The sequence below is a fragment of the Hippocampus guttulatus genome, chromosome 22 (assembly GCF_054856545.1).
Source record: "Hippocampus guttulatus isolate MCC_2025c chromosome 22, RoL_Hgut_1.0, whole genome shotgun sequence".
In the NCBI taxonomy this organism is placed as follows: Eukaryota; Metazoa; Chordata; class Actinopteri; order Syngnathiformes; family Syngnathidae; genus Hippocampus; species Hippocampus guttulatus.
The window spans coordinates 4,676,268-4,697,415 of NC_141282.1; the positions used below are offsets into that span (position 1 = coordinate 4,676,268).

The following is a 21,148-nucleotide window of genomic DNA, read 5'->3' on the forward strand; positions in this document are numbered from 1 at the left end:
GACGCTTTAGCGAGTCAACTCCGGTTCAAACCGTCAGCAAACGGGAGGGGAAAAAAATGGCACAGACAAAAAAGCGAGTGAGTCATTTTCCCTCTTCAATTTTCTCTCTTGCCTGCTCGGGCTCTTCAGCCTCCACGCATGCACGGGAGGGCGGGAATGGCCTCTCCAAATGTCTCGCCGGCGCTCCACGCGGGTACTTGCTTTAATAGCGGCACAAAAATGAACAGCAGAAGCTTTCTTGCCCTCCGTCCCAACAGGCTATCGCCGTTTTTGCTCTCTCCATCCCCCATTATACTCGCTCGCCAATTTTCAGCCTCTCTGGGCTGCCTCACACTTCCCATTGGGGGGGGATAAAGCGCATTTTTGCTCAGCTTCTTGTCGGAATACTAATTCCACTTTTTTTTTTAAATTGGGTTGAAGTGACTACATCGACCGTGATTCATCACAGCAAAATGGCGAGCGTACGCGCGCCCCGGAAAGCTTATCAATTATGAAGGAGCAGCGACGAGCGGGGAAAAAGCCCGGCTATAAATACATATCGAAACGACACGGGCAAGGTGGGCGGCTATTTTTACAACACACTTTGCACCTGCTGAGTCAGGCATGCAAACGTCCTAACATGCTAATTGTTAGCATAGGAGGAAGAGATACACAAAATCATTCACCCCCCCCCCCACATACGTCAGCATTTGCGCATTTTTTTTGTCATGCCAGACATGCTAACGCCTCGCTTTGTGTTCCCGTGTGTCTCGCTGCAACGCCCTCTGTTCATCCCCCGGTGGCAGGCTGACAATTGGTTATGGTTATCGTCTATTTTTATTTTTTATTTTTATTTTGTTTTTAATTTTTTATTTATTCAGTTAGTTCTAATGCTATTTAGACGCTATTTAGAGTGAGTTTGTTTTTGAAGGAATAATTATGATTAGTTTTTTTAGGAAATACTTTTCGTTTAGATTTTTTTTTTTAGATTTAGTATTAGTTTTAATATATATATTAACATATATGGGGTATTTGTCGAGTTCAGGATTTTTAAAAATAGTTGAAGTACGAATCTCAGTGATCCAAAAAAAGGTGAAAATTTCAGTTAGTGTCCAGTTTTATTGTTTGTTGTTTTTTAATTATTATTTTATTCACTTAACTCATTTTTTTATTTTTATCTGTCATTTCTAGTTTTCATAAATGTAAATAAACTCGGAACTAGCTTCGAAAGTGCGTGATGAGATACGCAGCGGCGCCCCCGCGTTTTAAAACCTAATGATTACCAAACATCCGAATGATTTAATGGTGAATCATTAAATTTCGCAGCCCGGTTACGATGTTGATGAATGCACTGGTCAGCCTTGTCACATGTCCAACACTGTCATCACAACGGTCTCTTGTGTGATATTTTTCACTTTGGCGCTAATGCCTTGTAAACATTCCAACCTATGCTGGTGATAGCCGCCCGCTACCATGACAACGCGCTGCTGCATTAGCTGGTAAGGGAGCAGCAACACACACGCACACACACACACACACACATTGTGCCAAGTCAACTGGGAAGTACTGCCGAGGAATACTTAACAGCGCGGGAACATTAGCATTCTCGCGGTGCTAGCTGCATGCCGCAGCAATTTGGACCACTGGCCGGAATCACGCCGCTCGGTCTGGTTGCGCTGCCTCGCCGTCGACGTGTTCCGATAGCGGAACAAGAGAGGGGGGGGGGGGGGGGGTTGGATTTCGGAACACAATGCCCGACGCATCCTCCGGCATATTTCATCATTAGCTCTAAGCATTTAATCCTCTGCTCCACTGACCGCGCCTCGGCCCGACCCGTTTCAATAATCTGCATCTGGAGCTAACCGACCCATCGTGCGCCAATGGAGACGAGCGTGCAAGATGAACAAACGCCCCGTGCAAAAACAATTTCTTGTCTGTCTGATTGGCGCGGACGGGGGGGAAGCGGCCGCCGCGTTCCGATGTGACTTGAACTGTCACAACCTGACGCTCGGCTCTCAGCGTTGGACCCGAGGCTGACAAATGAAAGATTCGGCCTTCCGCCTTTGCATGCGCAGCCTCCGGCGGGGCTTGTTTGGTGCTTGTCCGAGCCGACATCCTCCGCACGCCGCGCCGCGCTCGTGTCAGGTTCAAGGTTAGCTTGCTTCATTGCATCCAGCGCCAATGACGTCCCCCACCGTCGGGAGACGCATAGGGGGAGCTGCATTACCACCTCTGTGGGCGGCCTTCAGTCTCCGCTCTGGTTTCAATCCATGCTAATACACGGCATGAGCAAATGTCCATACGCTAACCCGACTCCTGTGGGGGGACGAGACGGGTAGCGGATTTCCCCTTGACCACTGACCTGTGAGCGACGGCTTTCAACCGGACCCTCAACAAGGGAGCCTTTCATCTCCATCTCGGAGTCCAAGCCGACGGACGCCATATGGCAGGAGGTGGCCTTCAAAGAACTCTTACGGCAATCCCGCTCAGCCGCGGAGGCGACCGAGAAAGACGGGGTGGGAAATTTAAAAGGAAGCGCGGGCCTCAAGCATATCGTATAGTTTACCGTTTCAATCAGGAGATGCATGGAAAGACTCAGGTGAGACGATTTCTGAGGGTCCCTCTTGTACGCGGGCGTCGGAATGAGTTTGGATCAAGTGTCTCCTTTTCGAGTGGGAACCAATTTAAAGTTGGTCGACCATGAAAGCAAAAAAAAAAAAAAAAAAAGCGAGGAAATGTTGGCGCCGGCTTCTTCAAAGCGCAATTCCCGAAACCTTACTTTCAATTCGGGAACTGAGCTTTTCCGGAATTTTCTGCCACTTCTTTCTCTCCTGCCATCAACTAAATGGCAAATCATAAGAGAATTCTAAGTTATTTTGAAAAGTGAGTCATTCCTGAGATGACGTCTCTCTTTTTTTTTTTTTTTTTTTTCATTAAATCCACAATGGATTGAATCCAGTTGTGCGACCCGCATCGATCCAACCTTGGCAAAGCCTCGTGTTTATTTATTAGTGCTATTTGGCTGGAAAGCATTTGATTTTGAGGGGGGGGGGGGGGGGTTGGATTTATGACTTGACTGAAAACGCCATTAACACCTGACAAGGATGTACACCGGGTGATGTTACCAATCAGGCGAAAAGGCTCGGATCCGGTTGACGTAAGACAACATTAGCGCTTCTCTTCAAAATGAGCTTTCTCGTCACCTTTGACCTTTTTTGTCGAGATTATTATTATTATTATTATCATGTCACAATGGCGAGCCGAGCAAAAATATTATTCCAACTTGTCAAATAGAAACATTTCACGAACAGCGCCAAATTTAATTCGCTTACGCTCCCCCCCCCCGCCCCCCGCTGTCCCCCCCCTTAAATTCCTGATGTCATCAAAGGGGGCTGGATGCATTAAGGTCCAGCCACTCTATTTTACCGTCGCGCTCATTTTTATTCAGACGGATGTGTCGCTCACAGCACCATAAATAACAGTTAAAAGCCCCCCCCCCCCACACACACACTAAAAAAATGACCGAGGGAAAGTGGCAGGGTGGCGGGGGGGGGGCTTATTGATGGAACAAGTTGCGGTGGGCGAGTGTATATAAATCAACATCCATTACTCAGGAGGGGGAAGCTGTGGGGGGGGGGGGGGGGCTTATAAAGTCACTGATAAAGGAGGTGGACCCAGACTCGGACCTTTTATTGTTATGCTGTTGTCTTTTATTGCTCGTGATGTCATCTAATGGTATACACTTTAACGACCGGGGAGGAGCCCGGCGCGCGTGCGAGGGCATCCACTGGCTCGTAATGCGGCTGCGTGCGCGTGCGGCGGGCGGCATATCGATCACCGTCTGTTCGACATGTCCGCCATATGGCCGCGAGTTGACGGGAACGGGCCGAATAACCAAATTTCGCATCAAATTGACAATCTGTGTCTCAGAAAAAAAAAAAACAACAACCAAAAACGAACGAGTGGCCGGCGAAAAGCGTAACTGCGGGCCGACCGTATTTCTAAGCGAGGCAGCGCTCGCGAGCGCCGACGCTTTCATTACCCGCGGACACTAAATTTGCTGCTCATTATCATACGTGAGCAGCAGGTATAAAATATGATTACATAGTCGCTCCGCAGCGCGATGGTTATTACGAGAAAGAGCGTCGCCCGAGCCGCTCGGGGGGGGCCGCCGCGCGCAATAAAAACAGCAAAACAAACACAGGAAGGGGCCGGTAATCAAGCATAACAAACAGTGTCAAAATCACCGCGTGCGGGTGTGTGTGTGTGGGTGTGGGTGTGTTTTGGCAGCGCTCGCTCGTATTTCTCCGGTTTCACTTCTCGTCGCTGCAAATCTTCAAGACACGGGCGTCTGTCCTCCAGCTCAACCTTCCCTCGCTTGTAAGACGAGTTTTCTCAGGGGGGTGGGGGGGGTCGTCTGCGAGGCTCACCGGCGTTAGTCACAGCCACGGCCGTACATCAAGAGGTTACGCAAGCTAGCGCTCGCCAATCGCGACCTTGAAGCGGAGCGTCATCCCGTTAGCCCCGGGAAGGGCCGAGGGGGTCATGTGGCGGGGGGGGGGGGGGCATGGTACAAGCCGCAACAGGCGCAAATCTGTCTTATCCCAGTCATGTTTCGCTTAACAAATCGTGTTTGTACAGTGTGCGGCGACGTCCACCGACATGGTACAAAAAGCCCCCCGGTTTGCTTTTCAAGGACCGTCAAATTCCTTCCTTAGTTGCGTGGATACAAAGTCAAGAAACTGCATTTGAACTCCAATGCGCCTGAAGAAACAGATAAGAAGTCCAATCGGTTTTTGCAACATGCTGATGTGTGCTGTCGAGCAACTTCTGCAACATGCTGACGTGGGCTCCCATTTCCGCCCCCCCCTCCCATGGGGGGGGGGGGGGATCGGGATTGAAGTCCAAAAGTGGAGAAAAAGTAGAGTTACGATGCAGAGGATGCACAGGAAGCATGTGTGTGTGTGTGTGGGGGTGCGTAATGGACAAGGAGGATGTCGAGAGACACCAGATAGGTTTGCAGGAATCAAATCCCCCCCTCGGGGGCTCTCCTGATCACACCTCCGCTTCCTCACAACTCAAATTCATCGCACGCACGCCCCCGCGCAAATACAGCCGACTCAGCGACTCTGCCCCAAAGTCAATCTGCCTTACGACAACTCTCCTTCCTCGCGGCGCACCCGATTTTAGAACCTTTCCGCGGCGTTTCGGGGGGCGAAAAGGGCGATTCGCCCGCTTACCTTTTTTACGCGGCCGCTCTTGGTGCCCACGAAGACCAGCGAGTGGTTCTTGTAGACGTAGGCCACGACGGAGGTCATTTTGTCGCTGGCGTCGGAGAAGAGGGGCTTGCCGCGCACCATCTCCGACACGCCGAGCGGCGCGTTCATGTCCAGGCCGCAGAAGTCGTCGTCGATGGTCAGGAGCTGCAGTGGGGGAGGGGGGGGGAGATCGAAAGCGATGAAAATGATTGACATCCTTTTTAAATAGTTACCGTGACATGTGATCAGATCATATTAGCATGGTGAAGCAGCATGTGGCACATTCCCATTCCAAGTCCCGGCGATGGCAAAAACCGGTCCGACGCCCATTTCTCATTTGCGTGCGGCGGTCCACGCTGCCCGCCAGACAATATTGATGTCAGTCGCGACTCTGGGTGGGGGAAGAATGACGTATGGGCTTTGATAAGAGAATAATGGCGTTGGGGACAGGTCATTATTCCGCTTGGGTGCGGGGTCGGATTTGAAAACACTTTTTTTTAGGAGGCGAGCGGCACGGTGTGACGAATAGCTTCGCCGTGTGATTGAATGCCGGGGAAGACTCGGCAGGTGATGACGCCTTTGCATTCGTTCCAAAAAGTCGAGATAGAAGGAAGGCTTTGAGTTATGGTCTGGTGATCGCACAAAGTCCATTATCCAAAGTCCATTATAGAGCGTGACCACTTGGCACTCGGAAGGACAAACATTAATTATTGCCCCGACAAAAAACAAACAACCCCCCCCCCCCCCAAAGTGTTCATTTGCTTGAAACGCAAAGCGGGAAAGGGGTCAAAGGTCGGGATGCTGCTCGGTTACTCAAGTGGACAGTTATTCGAATGTTGTTTTCGCTTACGTCAATCAAACTTAATGTCACAGTTGTCCACTACAATGGACTCTACAGTTATTTTTTTTCATGCCGAAATACAAAAAAAAAAAAAAACACAACAAGATGATCATCACTAACCGCCGATCAAAATTGACGATTGCCACAGACAGCGATCGACGCCAAGGCGATTCAGTACAAAACTCGCAAACGCTGCCTCTCTTGCGAGCCATTAAAAAGCTAACCGGCTCGAGCAGATAAAAAACTTTGTCTCATTCGCCGCCTTCATTATTAAAATGCTTCCTCAGAGAATAACAACAACAACAAACAAAAAAAAATAAAATAAACGCAGACACTGCTGTCAAGAGCAATTACCTGATTCCGAGCCTGCAAAAGTGCTTTTGATAATCCAAAATAAATCACTTGACATTATCGGTGTCGGCGCACATTTGTGCGCGCGCGGGTGCTAAACGTGCGTTTTCATCACTTCCCGCGGCTCCCCCCCCCTTCCCCCCAACCCCCAACCTCGCGCGCCGTGTTATTCGCCGTGTTACTCCAGCCGCTTGCCAATCACATCTGCCATCTCGTCAAGTGCGTTTTCGTGAGCGCGCCTGCTGCAATCTGGTGAAATATACTTTTCTGTCTGTCAGGAAGCAGACACGTTTTCATTACGCCGCCGCCGGAACATGACATTGGTACTCGCGGCGCTACAGACGCCCCGGGTCACAATGGCAAATAATATCTAGGCGGCGCTAATAAGATGCTGATGTGACTGGCGCCTTTGAAAAACACGAATGCGTTATGGAAATGATAAAGTAACATTTCTTGCCCGCCTGTGACGGATCACTCCCTGAAGACGGATGCGTTCCGCCAACCAATACCTCAAACTCACATATTGTTACTACGCAGCCCGTTTGTTTGATCACCGTTCCGTAGCCCCGCCCTCTTTTTTTTTTTTTTTTGGTGGGCGGTTGTCTGTGCAACTCTGACTTAACGGATAGATGGGTGGATGGCTGAAAATATAGATGCATTGGATCAGGGATTAAACCAAAATCTCCCAAAATTAGGCAGGTAGGTTGTGTGTGTCAAACTCAAGGCCCGGGCACCAAATCCGGCCCGCCACATCATTTTATGTGGCCCCCTGAAAGAAAATCCCGTGTGTCAACTTGCATGATCCTTGCAAAAAATTGACCGTCAAATTATCATGTGTCATAAATGACGTTGAGATTTATCAAGAAGTTTGTTCCCCTTACGAGTAATAATGCAATAATGCGCCAAAACATTTTTGTGGTTTCACTCCGAGGGAAACCCCCCAAAACTAGCTTGGCAGTTTGATCGACTTGATGAATGGACGGATCAAAAACTGAACCTGAATTTAAATCAGACTGCCAGGGACGAGCCCCAAGAACAAGCAAAAGCAAAACCGAGTCACTCGCGACACAAGAGGCGGCGACACCAGAGCGTAGTTTCCTATTTTTGGACCGTGGCCAGAAGCCGAGGCAGAATCAGGTCACTCGCGGGCCGTATCCATCTTTCGGCTTGTGTGCGCCTGCCAGCGCCACGCACAAAGCGAGCGAGATCCTGGACCGCATGGACGAGTGGAGGGGGGGGGGGGGGGATCAGCAGATATATATATTTATATATACACACGCCGAGCTGCGAGAAAGAGAAAGGGCCCATGCGAAAAAGCGATTAGCGGTGACTGAAAGAGATCCGCTCTCCAACGCTCTCTGATGTATAGCCTAATCTGGGGCTGGCGCGGCGACGAAGGGCCCCCGTTCCGTTGGCTGCCGGTTCACAGAGTTAATGACACATATTCAACCGCGGAGGAAATTTCATTTCATGTCGCCTCTCCGCTCTTACGTGCTCCGAAGAGTCCATTTTCTTGTACTGCCACAACTCCCCCCCCCCCCGCCCCCCCAGCCCCACCCCCACAAATTTGGATGACGACCGTGCTCTAATGCGATGATTCCACATTAATAGCAAGCCGAGCCGGTTGTGCGCCCGCCCGTTATCCATGATTGAAGGGGAAGTCTGCCCCCCCACCACACACACACACCCACGATCGAAAAAAAAAAAGTAGCGCCTGTTAAAGTATATAATTACATAATACAGCATTCGTCGACGGCAAATTGCTGACCTGTCAGGATGATCGGCAGAACTATGTCCCGACTAAAAAGGATTAGCCGCGCTCATTGTAATTATATGATACATCCGTAATACGAAGGCTGGAGAATTTGGCCAAGTCATCATCGACATTGTCATGTGGTACAAAGCACTTTTTGAATTGCAAAGGCTGAAATTTGGGAAGGGTGGTGGGCGGTGACTCTGCTTCCCCCCCCCCCCCCCCAATCGTGTCCATTCAGTGTTTCAAAGGGGGCGGCAACAGGGTGCTAATTCAGAATAAACACCGCTGAGAATTAGGCCGCGAGAAAAAAAATGAAAGCCTGCGCGGCAAAGTGTGATATTTTTCCTTCCTATCTCGCAAAGTGCGTTCCCAAATCCCGAAATAAGGCGCGCGCCAACGTTCCTCGGATGGGGCCCAGCCGGCCAGACAGCGTTTGCTTAATCGCAAAATAATGATGTTGTGATGAATACTGACCTTTCGCAAGTGGTATCATGTATGGAGATTTAATTAGCAAGCCGGTCCAGCGAGCCGGATATGTGGATGGATGGATATGGAGTGGGATCGAGTGGAGTAGGGGGGACCGGGGGGGGGGGGGCAGTCTGGATGGTCTTAATGAATGAACTTGCCTTTCACTTCCCGTGGATGTGGCCGAGACTGACTCATCGGACAAAAACGGCAAGTCTATCGTCCAAGCCCCAGTCGGCAAAATTCAAAATTTGAGTGGATGGAAATTTATTGAGACCCCACGCTTTTGTTTTTCTGCTGACCGAGCGAACATGTAAAGCGCAAGGGGGTTGCTTTTATAGGTCACATGCCACTTGGCCGATGATCTATGAACGCGGGCCCTTCCGCAGACTCCGACTGTGCATTATGTGGCTCGGCCAAGCGTGGCGGCCATTTTGGAAGGCGAGCGTCGCCCTTTCCCATCATCTCCCGCTTCCTCGCTCTCTGAGCAGATTATGGAAAGCAAAGGAGGATGCGCTGATTTATTCCCCGGGGGGGGGGGGGGGGGGGGGGCGGAAAGCGGTCACAAAGTCAGCCAAACCGCTTCCTTTTCATTATCTGATCTAAAGCTCAGCACTGCTTTAAAAAATAATAATAATAATAAAGAATAATCACGGGAGGAAGAATGGCTTCATTGTTAATCTGATCGAGGATTACTTCATGCTGCGAACATTATCCAATCACTGCAATCCTCTAGAACAATCTGGCAGTTTGTACGAGGCAACATCGTTCGTGGCTGGATTAAATATCGCCCGATCGTCTCGTGATCGAATCGAAGCGCGACGTGAAGTCCGATTTGAGATCGTATGACTGATTTTTTTTCGTGTTTCCCTGTAAAAGCAACTGTCTGCTCAATAACAAAAAATAAATAAATTACATCGATGAAACATGGCATTTGTCAAAAGGAGGTTACTCCTGGAGACAAACCGCGCTCCCCATCTGTCCGTCGGGAATATTCAATAATGAGATTGCGGGTTTTTCCCACATCTAATTGAAGACCAAAAAATAAATAAAAAATGACCACGGTAATGTAATTCGTCGCAGTGTCGCACATGACGGATGGCGGAAGTGTATGTTTAGTAGCATGCTTGGATTTTCGAAATCGTAGCGCCATCAAGTGACGCTAGCGATGAAATATCGGGATTGCCTCGAGGTCATCATATCACCGCTGGGATGTTAATGCGATGAAACGACGCCATCTATTAATTTCATAATGCTCTCATCTTCTGAGTACTGTGATCTGGGGGGTGGGGGGGGGGGGGGGTCTATGCCCCTTTTTTTTTATTTTTACGACGGACCCATCAACTCCCGGCGTCGGAATTTAATCAAGGTAAATACTGTGGACATTCGGGCGTTAATAGACTCGCGCCATCTAATCGGGAGGCTGTGAACTAATCAAAAATGTACCCCGCCGCCATCAGATGGCTGGGGAGGATTTATTGAGGAGTCGCGGGTGTTGCTTTAAAGACTTGATGGGCAGAACGGCTGTGAAATTTTTTTTTATGCAGATTGCTTTTAATGTTTGGGGCGACGGTGTTTACAAGTCCATTTGCATTTCCCGGGCTTCGTTCTTGGCAGTAATTTGATGTGGCTTCGTCATTGGAAAGTCTTTGATCAAAGACGCTTTACCACCTGTGCCGCCGCGAACCTTAAAAACAATCACGGCTTCCGACTCGACTTTGTGTGAAAAGTCTGAATGCCGCTGAAAGAAGCGGGGTCCGACATCACCGGCGGCTCGCTGGCCCGAGGGCCAACCCGTGATCGTGTTGGATCACCTCGATGCTGGCCCGTGAAAATTGAATAAATAAATGTGACAAAATCACGATGTCCTCGCTTTTGTAAAAATATTTTTTTGCCACCCAGCCTAGATGCGTCACTATTTGTCTCATCTTTGCACACAAATGTTCAGACTGAGACACCAGTGACTTCAACGCTTTCGGAGGCAACGTTTCAGTCAAGTGTGGCAAGGATGCAAAACATGACAAGTTGTAACTCTCAAAATTGTCATTTAGATTTTTATGGGGTGGAAACTTATGCTAGCAAAAAAGAAAAATAATAATATGGATGACTGATATCAGCTAAAATCTCAGAGACCAAACAAACAAGCGGAAAAAAAAAACCCCTCCAAGATGAAAAATATTAATTTTGTCTGCGACTGACTTATTTTGACACCCGCATTTAATGCACGGCAAGGGAAAACATCAATAAACATTACACGCGTTTGATTGAAACCCCCCACGGAATGGGAACGCAGCAGAAAATGAGATCCCCATCTATTATATTTTTGGTGGGAAATATTGAATGAAAATTTCATGAAGCCTCTTATTTCGAGCGGTATCGCGGATGAGCGGGTGTGTGATTTATCCCCCGCGGCGTCCACCGCCTCCACTTCTTCGGTGGGGTCTAATTCACGCGGCGGCGCGTGGTGAAATGGCACCGTTCCGAGGCGCTAACCCCGGCGTGCGCCCTAACGCACGCGCACTTCCTCTGCCTGCTGACACATCCGCTGCCGGGCGTGATTTATCCCGCCCTCGAGCGGCCAGACGACGGCGGTACGGCACGTGCGCCCGAACCAAAGACTTCTTTCACAGATTTACGCCGTGATGGCAGAAGGCTCGACACCCGGAAAGGGTCAAATCCCGAGATTGTCGACGGCGAAGGTCACGGTCACAAATACCGAAACATGCCCGGGAGCCAGACAAGGTACATTTATTGACGATCGGCGCATCTGCGGGAATTGCTCTTGATCCTCCCGCTGAATGTAGAACTGTATCGCTACCTTTTCACGCAGGGATCTTATTTCAGCCTTTATGACTTAATGACTTGACATGTTTTTGTTGAACGGAACGTCGTCAAAAATATGATTTCATTTCTTTTTCGTAAAGCGCAGGCGTCTGCTCTCACCGGCAGGTACACACGGTGGTCGATTGCTAAAGATTGTCCAAAATCATTTTGAGGACCTTTTATCTAGTTATCATTATTGGTGCGTGAAAGGGTTAATTTAGCATTGACTGCTTTGAAAGCAAACTAGTATGACAGGGTCGGGTTTTTTTCTCCGATTTTATGAAGAAGAAATAAGCTCGGGCTTTTGAAAGCAGTCCAAACACTCAGCACCCAATTTAACCCTGCTTTCTTTGTGTGTGTGTGTGTGTGATGAACTGAATCACTGAATTTGTAATGTTGTTACAGGAGGGGGAATGGAATTATGGTAATGTGGCTGAGCATCGGGCCGCATTGTTTGAAAAAAAAAAGGCCGAGTGGATCGTGAACATCACATCATAATGAGACGGGAGCGCGAACCCACCCGAGAAAAAGCCGCTCATCAAGGCGTTCCACCTCGCGATACTTCATCACAGCCCGTTAATGAGATGAGCGTTTGCATCGGTGTCTTTAACTCATTCGGTACCGGCCAATTCTGGACCAAGTCTGAAAAGACGTTTAAAAACGTCTTTGGGAGTGCATGAGTTTTAAGGGACACTTAGCCGCGGTTGCCTCAAAATGGCTACTCACCGCACTGCTGCAGGGGATGTCTTTGACCTTGAGCCAGGCCAGGTCGAGCGTTCCCTCGCCCTTGTAGCACGACTGCAGCCTGTCCTTGATCCGCTCGTTGATTTTGCGCAGGGAGAAGACGCACAGGGCCGATTCCTGCGACTCCTGCCGGGGTCGCCTTTTCTGGCCCTTGGAGAAGACTGCAAACAAGACGTCGTCGTCCGGCGCGACGTCCAGCGAGCGCGCCAAGTTGGCGCCCGCTTTGGACAGGTAAGCCGCCTCCAGAAGTCGGTACTCCACATTGCCGCTGACGCACCCGACGGGCACCTCCACGTACGAGTTGAAGGCCGTGTCCGCTTTACACAGGCGCACGATCTTGGAGGTGTAGACCTGTTCTCGGCCCGCCGAGGAAGAGCCGGCGGTGGGCCCGCCTCCCATTTCGGGCTGCAGCGTCAGGAAGTAGACGAAGCTTCCGCTGGCGAAGCCGTAAATGTAATAAATGTCAAAGTCCGGTATGACCGTGAAGGTGTCCGACGGGATCTTAATCATCGAGGCCACAAACTCGTCGTGGAAGACGTAAGCGAACATGCCATCCTCCTCGGAATTTCTGGCCAACTTGCGACTGGAGATGGTGGGGAAGTACTCCGGCTTGCCGTCCACCGCCGTGGCCACAAACAGCATGTCCGGCGAGGCGTTGCCGTAGGAAACGATGACGCCAAACACGGAGCCGCTCTCGTTGACCCCGGAGAGGTAGTGTTCTTTTTTGTGGAAGGGCTCCCCGAGCTTGAAGAGGTCGTCCAGGCGCAGCAGTTTACAGATACCCTGGTAGAGGCTGCCGCACGCCAGCAGCCGGTTTTCCCGGTAGTCCATCAGCAGCATCTTGTTGACGTTGTTGGTGAGCGTCAGCGGCTCGCCGCAAGGCTGCACGATCCGCGGCGGGTAGCACTTGCGGTTGTCCTCGTCCGGGCCGGTCTCGTGAGACACCTGCGCCTCCAAACCCGGCGACAGTTTATAGATGCGATTGACCGCTCCCAAGTAAACGTTGCCGTTGCGATAGTCCACCGCCAAGTGGTTGAATGTCCATTCGGGGTTCTCCGCGCGAAACGAGGCGTACTCTTCCTCCTCCAGAGATGCCGTGATCACTTGGGAACCGGAGCCGGGAGACGGCGGCGCTCGTAACGCCGTCCTGGATGTTGCCAGCGGCGCCAGCGTGGAAAGGAAGCAGCAGAGAAAAAAGCAGGTCCGCGTCCTGGCGTGGCACGTCATGGCTGTGCCTCGGGGGACCGCGAGGAGCAAGGGACGGGGTGGGGGGAGGCACAGTCCGCTACTGTCGGCCGATCGGGATCAAGCCTCTTTCGAGATAAAGGGCATGATGCACCTGGAAGGGAACAAGAAAACGGTCAGAAGCGGCACAAATTTCGCCAAAAGAACCAATGTATGGATCAAGCGGAGAAGATAAGGGCTCGTCTCAGAGGAGGTCATCAACATGGCTCGGCGCGGACCCCCCTTGTGCCACCTTCTCGCCTCTCCGCGCCTAATTGATTCTCCTCTCAGAATGCGCAATTTGCAACCTTCGGCGATTGCTCCGCTGCCTCCCAACGGGGGCGGCATCACCTGCTGACTCGGCGCACTTGCGCGGCACCTCGGCTTTGTCTTTTACAAACGAGCACAAAAGAGGAGCGATAATTAGGGATCGGGAAAACGCTAGCGCTTGCAGAAATAAGCCCGATCGATATGTCACGGGTTGGCGCCGAACAATGACGTTCTGTTCTGCATGGCAAGGAGGACTACCACGGGAAATAACAGCACTTCCTGTAAACACGGCGCTCCCTCGTGAGTGTCACCCGCTCATTAGGTCTCCCCGGCGGCATCATCTGTGCGGCACGCTTAAACCCCGGCAGCCTTCGTTTTGCACAACAGATAAAAATCTGACTGATCTTCCCCGTGCCACATATTTCTTGGCGAGGTAACGAGTTATTGGTCCCAAATCTCTCGAGAGGCCACAGGACGGAATTGGGATGAGCCCCTCGAAATGATAACACCGCGGGACGCCATTTTTGTTACGTTAGGGCTGACGGCTGTTTTGATCGAATCCAAAACTGATCTCAGTTTTTCCTCTGTCACATCACTCCCTTTAATTCCTACTAAGCTATCTTTCCGTTTGGCGATATTGATAGGACTGGCCTAGTGGGAGCCGCACGCGCCTCTCACCGAATGGTCTCGATGGCGACTGCACAAACAAGTTGCCACGTAGCTGTAGACGAGTCCAATCGGCTCCGACGATCGTTTTAATACAGCTAATTATTGGAATTTTGTTTATCTGGAGGGTCGAATGTGGTGATTAAAAACTTGACCAAAAAAAACAACTGCAATTTTGGAATCAGCGTCCCAATTTTTGGTCTGAAATCTGCATTCAAATCGAACTCGACAGATTTTGTTTTGTTTTTTTCCTAATTGTTCCCCATTGTAATCAATCGCCGTTTTCTGGTATTGATCTTTGAGGTTCAGTCATGCCTGTGACCCCAAAGAAAAAAAAAAAAAACGAGTAACCATTAGCAAAAATCAAAGATCAAATTGGCCAATTTCCCAGAGCAGTCAGACAATCTTTTATGGATCTGTCAGGACGCTCCTTTTAGCTTTAGCGAAGATGATGGCGGAAAATGGAGGGCCGGGGTGAGACGTGACAATTAGGAGGCGGTGGCGTTCAAAAGCAAGCGCCTGACAAAATGATCTATTTCTATTCAAAGACTCAAGTCTTTAAGCGCATTAAAAAAAAATAGATGACGTGCAAATGAAGATACCATCTTCATTAAACTGCTTAAAGGTTCGAACAAAAACAAGTGAATGGGATTTTGAGAGTGCAGGGAAAAAAAACGATGACTGTGTCGATGCCAGCAATGATCGAATAAAAACTGAGATGACATCACCCATTTAACGACAATTACAACGTGCTTCGTAAAGTGAGCGAATTATTCCGATAAAATCCACTCCGGATGTCTCTGGGATCGTCACCCGCTTTCCGAGCCTGAGCAAACTTGAACCGCGAGAAAACTTGTCCCGCCAAGGCGCCAACCCGGACCGTCGACAACCCGAACTTCAGCTGTTTATCGTCGCCCATCGACAATGAAACGAAGCCGCACCCTTGAACTAATCCCGCCAGCTACCCTTCCATCCGCAGGCGGAAATAAATCAAGATTGAGCGATCAGGCCTGACGCGGGGCTAAGCTAACACCCTGGACAGATGGCGCGCTCATTCCTCTCAGGAAGACGATAGCGGCAGAAGGAGGAGGAGGAGGCGAGGATGGAGCTGCAACGTCCTTGGGCGTTTACATCAAGACGCGGATTAGCGGCGTGGATTACTGTCACCGGATACCCACTCTGGATCGAGGGAGTGGGGAGGGTCTCTAATCCAACACAGATATCAAGAAGACGAAAAAAAATAATACGTATCGGACGGGTGGGTATTTGACGACATTGCCTCGATCAAAAGTCTGCCTCCTTCTCCTTCGTCCAGGTCATGAATGGGCATAGCCCGCCCAGACATCGTGTTTTCCGTCCGCAGAAAAGTGATCATACAATATTAGAGAGAGACAAGCACAAAAAAAAAGTCTTCCCGTCCCGCCGATTTCCATTCCTGGAATGTTTCCGAAAAAAAAAAGGAAGCGCAGCCAGGCAACGATCCAACCGGAGGGCCCTCTGGATTTTAGCCGACATCTGCCCATCTCCTCACCATCTGTGTAATATTTGCCCCTCCTTCGCTTATTAAAACCAATTCAAGAATGGAAATGAAACTCCAGCCCCTCAGGAGCGTCGAAAAACAACGCCGGTTCAACGTATCCTTGCCGCGGCGGCGAATATTTTCCAAAAGCCGCTCTTGCATAATTCCCTGTAATCTATCGCTGACGCTCTCATTGGCGTTACGATACCCTCTCCATCATTCAAGTGCGGTTAAAATACGGCTCCTTTACAGACGCTCTTCCACTGGATATTATCAAACTAATCAAGTGTCCTGCGTGTATATTTTAGTTGAAAAATGATCAAAATAACATTGGCCCGATACAAAGGGGAGATGATTTGGTGTTGGGGGTACGCTGGTGTGTGTGCATTTAATAAAAGTATAAAAGCGAGAGAGTGTCACATCCAAAAACGAGTCCCCGTGTAAATAATAACAGTAATAACAGCTCCGTGTTAGCGGGCCGTGCCCCGGGACCGTGCGTGAGAACGCTCGGAACACCTTCGTGGACGGCGGCCAGATGATTACTGGCGTCGTGAATCACCGCTTTTTGCAGCCGGCTTGCCACGATGCGCAGACGTGTCCGACGGGAGGGCGCGCAGACGTGCCGACACACACACACACACACACGCAGGGAGCCTGAGGGAAGCTGTGCGCAGGATCGTATCGCCGTCAAACCGAGTCGAGACAAGTCTGGAGGGAACGCGGACTGTCAACGGAACTTGACAACAGGTTTGTACGCAACTTGTTTTATTCCAGTTTTTTTTTCTGCACTTTGTCCTGTTTTACCCCCGCTTCACCTCTCTCGCACCCTACTCAGAAGTTGACAATGTGTTAAGTGAGGCTGTTTTTATCTCTTTCAACGCAAACGATCTTTTTTTTTTTAATGCCACCTTTCCACCCATTCCCATGTGAATCCGTGTGCCACTGACCTATCTGATTTCCCAATCTCTGCTCCCGAGAAGACTGAAGATTTGATCTCCGGGATTAAGCGCTTAGCCACAAAACGCTTCAATAATTTACAAGGCTTTGTGCTGGTGATTAGAACGAAACATTTAATTTCAACCGCCCAACCACGCCAAAATTTCGCTTCGTCGTAGAGTCTGCTGCCAACTATCGGACAAAAAACATGATTCCGGTCGGTTTTATTCAAGCACATCTGGATGGATGGATGGCAGCGTCCGGATTACGGCGTCCCCCCCCTTTATAATCCAGAGCATTGATGAGCGAGAGTCTTAAAGATGCACAGCTGGACGCAAGGAGGAGGAGTTGTTTTCGATGACATTAAAATTGAACCCAACATGGGCCTGCATGAACAAATTTACGCCCACGTGAGGAAGTTTACTTCAATTCAATGGCTATGATGCCGCTCCGATTGCTATACGTGACTTGGCCACCAGTGGGCGCCGCTATGCGTATAAACTTGAAAAAGAAGGCCCAGACTGCACCATATGATGGAGCGATGAGTTGCTCTCTGCGAAGATAAAGAAAATGCGCTTGTGCGTATTGTTCTATATCCATGTTTGTTTGTCATACGAGCTATTTTTGCGGTTGTGTTTCCAAGCCTGTGAGCGTCCAATCAAGAGCAGGGCAGGAAGCTGGGAGTCGGCCCGGAATTGCAAAGACCCCATTTTAATTGCATGGACTTATTAGTCAAGAGTTTTGATTTACACATTTCCTCTAAAGTCGTTCCCCTGCGCTGGGAGGTGTTTAAAGTGAGCGTAGGCAGGTTTACACTCCATTACTGGGCCTTTTGCCTCGCCTCCCCGCTTGTTTGTCTCCCTTCAGATGTTCTCGCCGCGTGTGCAACCGCAGCCCTCAAAAAGCCCGTGGCATAAACACATCAGACAAGCTTTCTCCGAGCCAGCTCGCCGGCCTGCCCGCCTGTCGTCCTTCACAGCTACAAGTGAGAGGATGCAAATTGCCCCCCCCGCCCCCGAGCCCCAGCCCTCACCCCCACTCCCCGACTTTCGGCGCTTCACACGCGGTCACGGCCTGTGTTTTGGCGCACTGATTTTCCACCCGCCTCTATCGCCTCGCTGTTGCTTTTGCCCCGCAGAGACACGGCGAGCCTCTGACAAACATATACTAAGTCAGCGCGCCTTGCCAGATTTGCCACCGGGGCCCCCGGATCGGCACAAGCAAAGCTCCGCTGGATGAACTGCGTGTGACAATGCAAAACAGATGGACACAAAGGAAGCGGAGGAAAAGCTGAAACGCTCATTCAGAAGTTGAGAGTTATGTTTCTGCTCGGAGTCACTTGGATGTCGGATGAAAATACAACAACGAGCATTGTATATGCTCAGGACTGAAAACCACGTGCCAAAGTCGTTTTTATGAGCGGTGGTGTTATTGTGTTGTACGTTTTCCGGGTTTCAGTGTGTCGGAGCTTCATTAGTATGTGCAAAAGTTGCACTTTGTCACACTCATCATTTATCATTGGTGCATTTCCAGTCACTGCCATCCAACATTAACGCAGCCACACATCATTTCTCTCTTACCGGCCAAGGACAATTTCCGAGAAGTTTAGAGCTGGCAAAGCATGTTACCATGGGGACACGTAAAGAATGTTATGTGTCACAATTCAAGGGTGAGTAAATTACCCCCTGAACAAACAAAATGGTGGCACACACACACACACACACACACACACACACACGAACCACTAACGCATAGCAATTATATACATTTACGAGTCTCTGCGGCTGATGATGTCACATGCAAACAAACAAGCGGCCATAAGCGCAATTCACCGCTGAAAAGGTGGGGAAAATACATGAGAGAGCTTTTCGCGCCGCAATCAAACCGTCACGAGCCGGGCCAGAACACGACAAGCAATGAAAACATTTCATTCCAGGAACGCTACTAACTTCTCCCCGGCACTTGGCGTCACTGCATTCACACACATTTCCAAATCCTATCAACAAAAGAGCGAGGGAAGAAAAAAAAACAAAATCACAAAAGTCGTAAAAAGGGGGTGACCGCTGTGAAAAGCATGCAAACCCCAGTGTAAGCCTCACTAAATCTCTCATGTCACATTCAAAACATAACGCTGCTGTGCGATCCCGTTCGTCTTTCTTGTTTGTTCCCCTCAGGACACAAACGACTAAAGAGGTCCTTCCTGGAAGCGTTGAGCAAGGCGCTCACAGATGAGAAGGAAGGTGTTTACAAAGGCATCGATTTCCATTCTTGTCCGGAGATCCTCAAGGATCAATTTGCAGGCCCCACCACATTAGCATCCACAGAGGCTAAATGACTCGCTTGGAAGCAATTATGGTCATCAGTGGACAGAGATGTGCCTGCTTTGAATGAACTGCCTGTCAATCAATCGCAATTTGAAGGGCGCGGGGTGCCCATGGTGCTTGCTAACAATTGGATTTTTTTTTTCTAAAAATTTTAAAATACGACTGAGACGACTATGCCCATTGTCGAATGACATAATGAGTGCTCAAACCTTTATTTTTATATTCTAACTAAAGGTCTCAATTCAAAAAAATATTTGCTACATTATTTATTAATTTATTTACATTTAAAAAATTATTAAATAAATCGAATTTTTTTCCCAAGGCTAAAAATATATCTTTAATTTTATTTGCCTTCAGGATTTTTTTTTTTTTTACTGTATTCGATTTTCTCCCCACATCAATTTTATTTCCTCATAAAAATTGTGCCCAAAGCAACAGGTGGCGCCGTAAGCCTGAACGCAAGGACCATGATTGCCAATCAGAAGCCTGGAAAAAGGTGACAGGAGGCAAAACATTGTCGATAAAGCCTAAATCGTGGCCGCAGAACAAACACAGTGCACCATTCATTCCCGCCGTACAGCCTCATCATTCACCGGCGTGTTCATCTCACTTCATTCACACACACACACACACACACACACACACGCGCACACACACAAAACGCTTCCGCCGAGTCTCCCCAGCGCCACCAAACGTCAAGTTTGCCGAGCGAGATTAAGCATCAGCGAGGAGCGATATTGACAAGGCCGTGCTCCCTCGTAACCATAACACCACGCCTGACGGACGGAGAGGGTGGAGGTCATATGTCAAAAAGTGACTCGCATATAAAGCCTCCTGCCCGGCCCGGGGCCAGATCGGATTATCCAACTCCTCCTTGGGGACTCAAATGTTTACCCTCTTCCCTCACCTGGGACCTCGACGGCGGTAATGCACACTAATGGGCCAGTTTTGACGTCAAAGAGCGCACAAGAGTGCGGTGGTGAAGCATCCCTATTCCTGATTACAATAATTTGCGGATGTATCTCGTGAAGTTGCCATCTCTGCACGTGCCATATTTTCAACAATATTCTCGCAGCGTTGTCATCAAGAGTAAACAAATCCATGTTGTGTTTTGGATTACGGCGGCGTGAGAGCAACGCCGATCCCTCCCGGGCTCGTATGCGGCAACCCCTCCGGCCATACTTTGAACACACACGCGCTTGCACATCTGAACCGAACCGAAAAAAGAAAGCATGGCACCGAAAAAAGAAAGCATGGCTCGACGACAAAAAAAAAAAATTCCCCCTTCAAAGTGATTTCATTTTACTACGGGTGAGCCGAGTGCCTCTCGGCCAACTTTCCCTGATGAATCGCCTTGCGAAAAGCAAGAAGTGCGTGAAAACGAGCTACCCGATTTGCAAACACAGAGAGAATAATTCATATTCACTGGGTTTGTTTGGAAAAAGCTTCCTCGACCGTAGCGCAGGCGATAAAATATGCGGCATGCTTTAAAAAGCGTGCGCGTTCATCACCTCAGCTCAAGTGGGTGAAGCAGGTGCATCCCTCCACAAGCCCAAGACAGGTCTGCCTGCTTACCTGTACACGCTGCAGTTGTCACTTCGCAGCCGCACTGCGGATGCAAGAGAGGCACGTCCAAAAAAAAAAAAAAAAAAAAAACAGCTCCTCTTTGCTATCTCCCACCAGACACAAAAATTAGAGAAGCTTCGATTAAATCCTGCCCAGGAAGCGAGTCCACTTTAAATCCACACACACCCCCCTCCAGAAAAAAAAAAAAAAAAAAAAAGACTTCCACGAGCTTGCAGTGGCGAAGCTCCGGAAGCAGCAGCATCCTCCGGTCAGCCGGAGCTTAACACGCCGCTCAGCGTGCACTCACGGCCGGCCGCCGCACCTGCCATGCCCCGGCGAGGAAGCACTTTCTTGGCCACTGGGGGAGGAGGAGGAGGAGGACGTCAGCGCGTGTGCACGGAGAGTTTGGGATGCGACTCGGTGCGG

At 49.6% G+C, this 21,148-nt stretch overlaps 1 protein-coding gene and 1 long non-coding RNA gene across 2 annotated transcripts in view; one reads left to right on the forward strand and one right to left on the reverse strand.

Moving 5' to 3' along the window:
- plxna4 (plexin A4) overlaps window positions 1-21,148 on the reverse strand; it is a 100,162-nt gene extending 79,014 nt beyond the window's left edge. Inside the window, exons 1-3 of the mRNA XM_086103501.1 lie at window positions 20,732-21,148; window positions 12,200-13,556; window positions 5,220-5,402 (exon numbers count right to left, since the gene is read on the reverse strand). Of these exons, the coding sequence (XP_085959627.1) occupies window positions 5,220-5,402; window positions 12,200-13,444 (1,428 nt within the window). The 5' untranslated portion in view covers window positions 13,445-13,556; window positions 20,732-21,148. The remainder of the gene's footprint in view (window positions 1-5,219; window positions 5,403-12,199; window positions 13,557-20,731) is intronic.
- On the forward strand, window positions 1,347-12,703 carry LOC147186163 (uncharacterized). The gene is made up of 3 exons (XR_015099307.1): window positions 1,347-1,478; window positions 12,311-12,448; window positions 12,545-12,703. It is a non-coding gene; the product is annotated as an uncharacterized LOC147186163 (long non-coding RNA).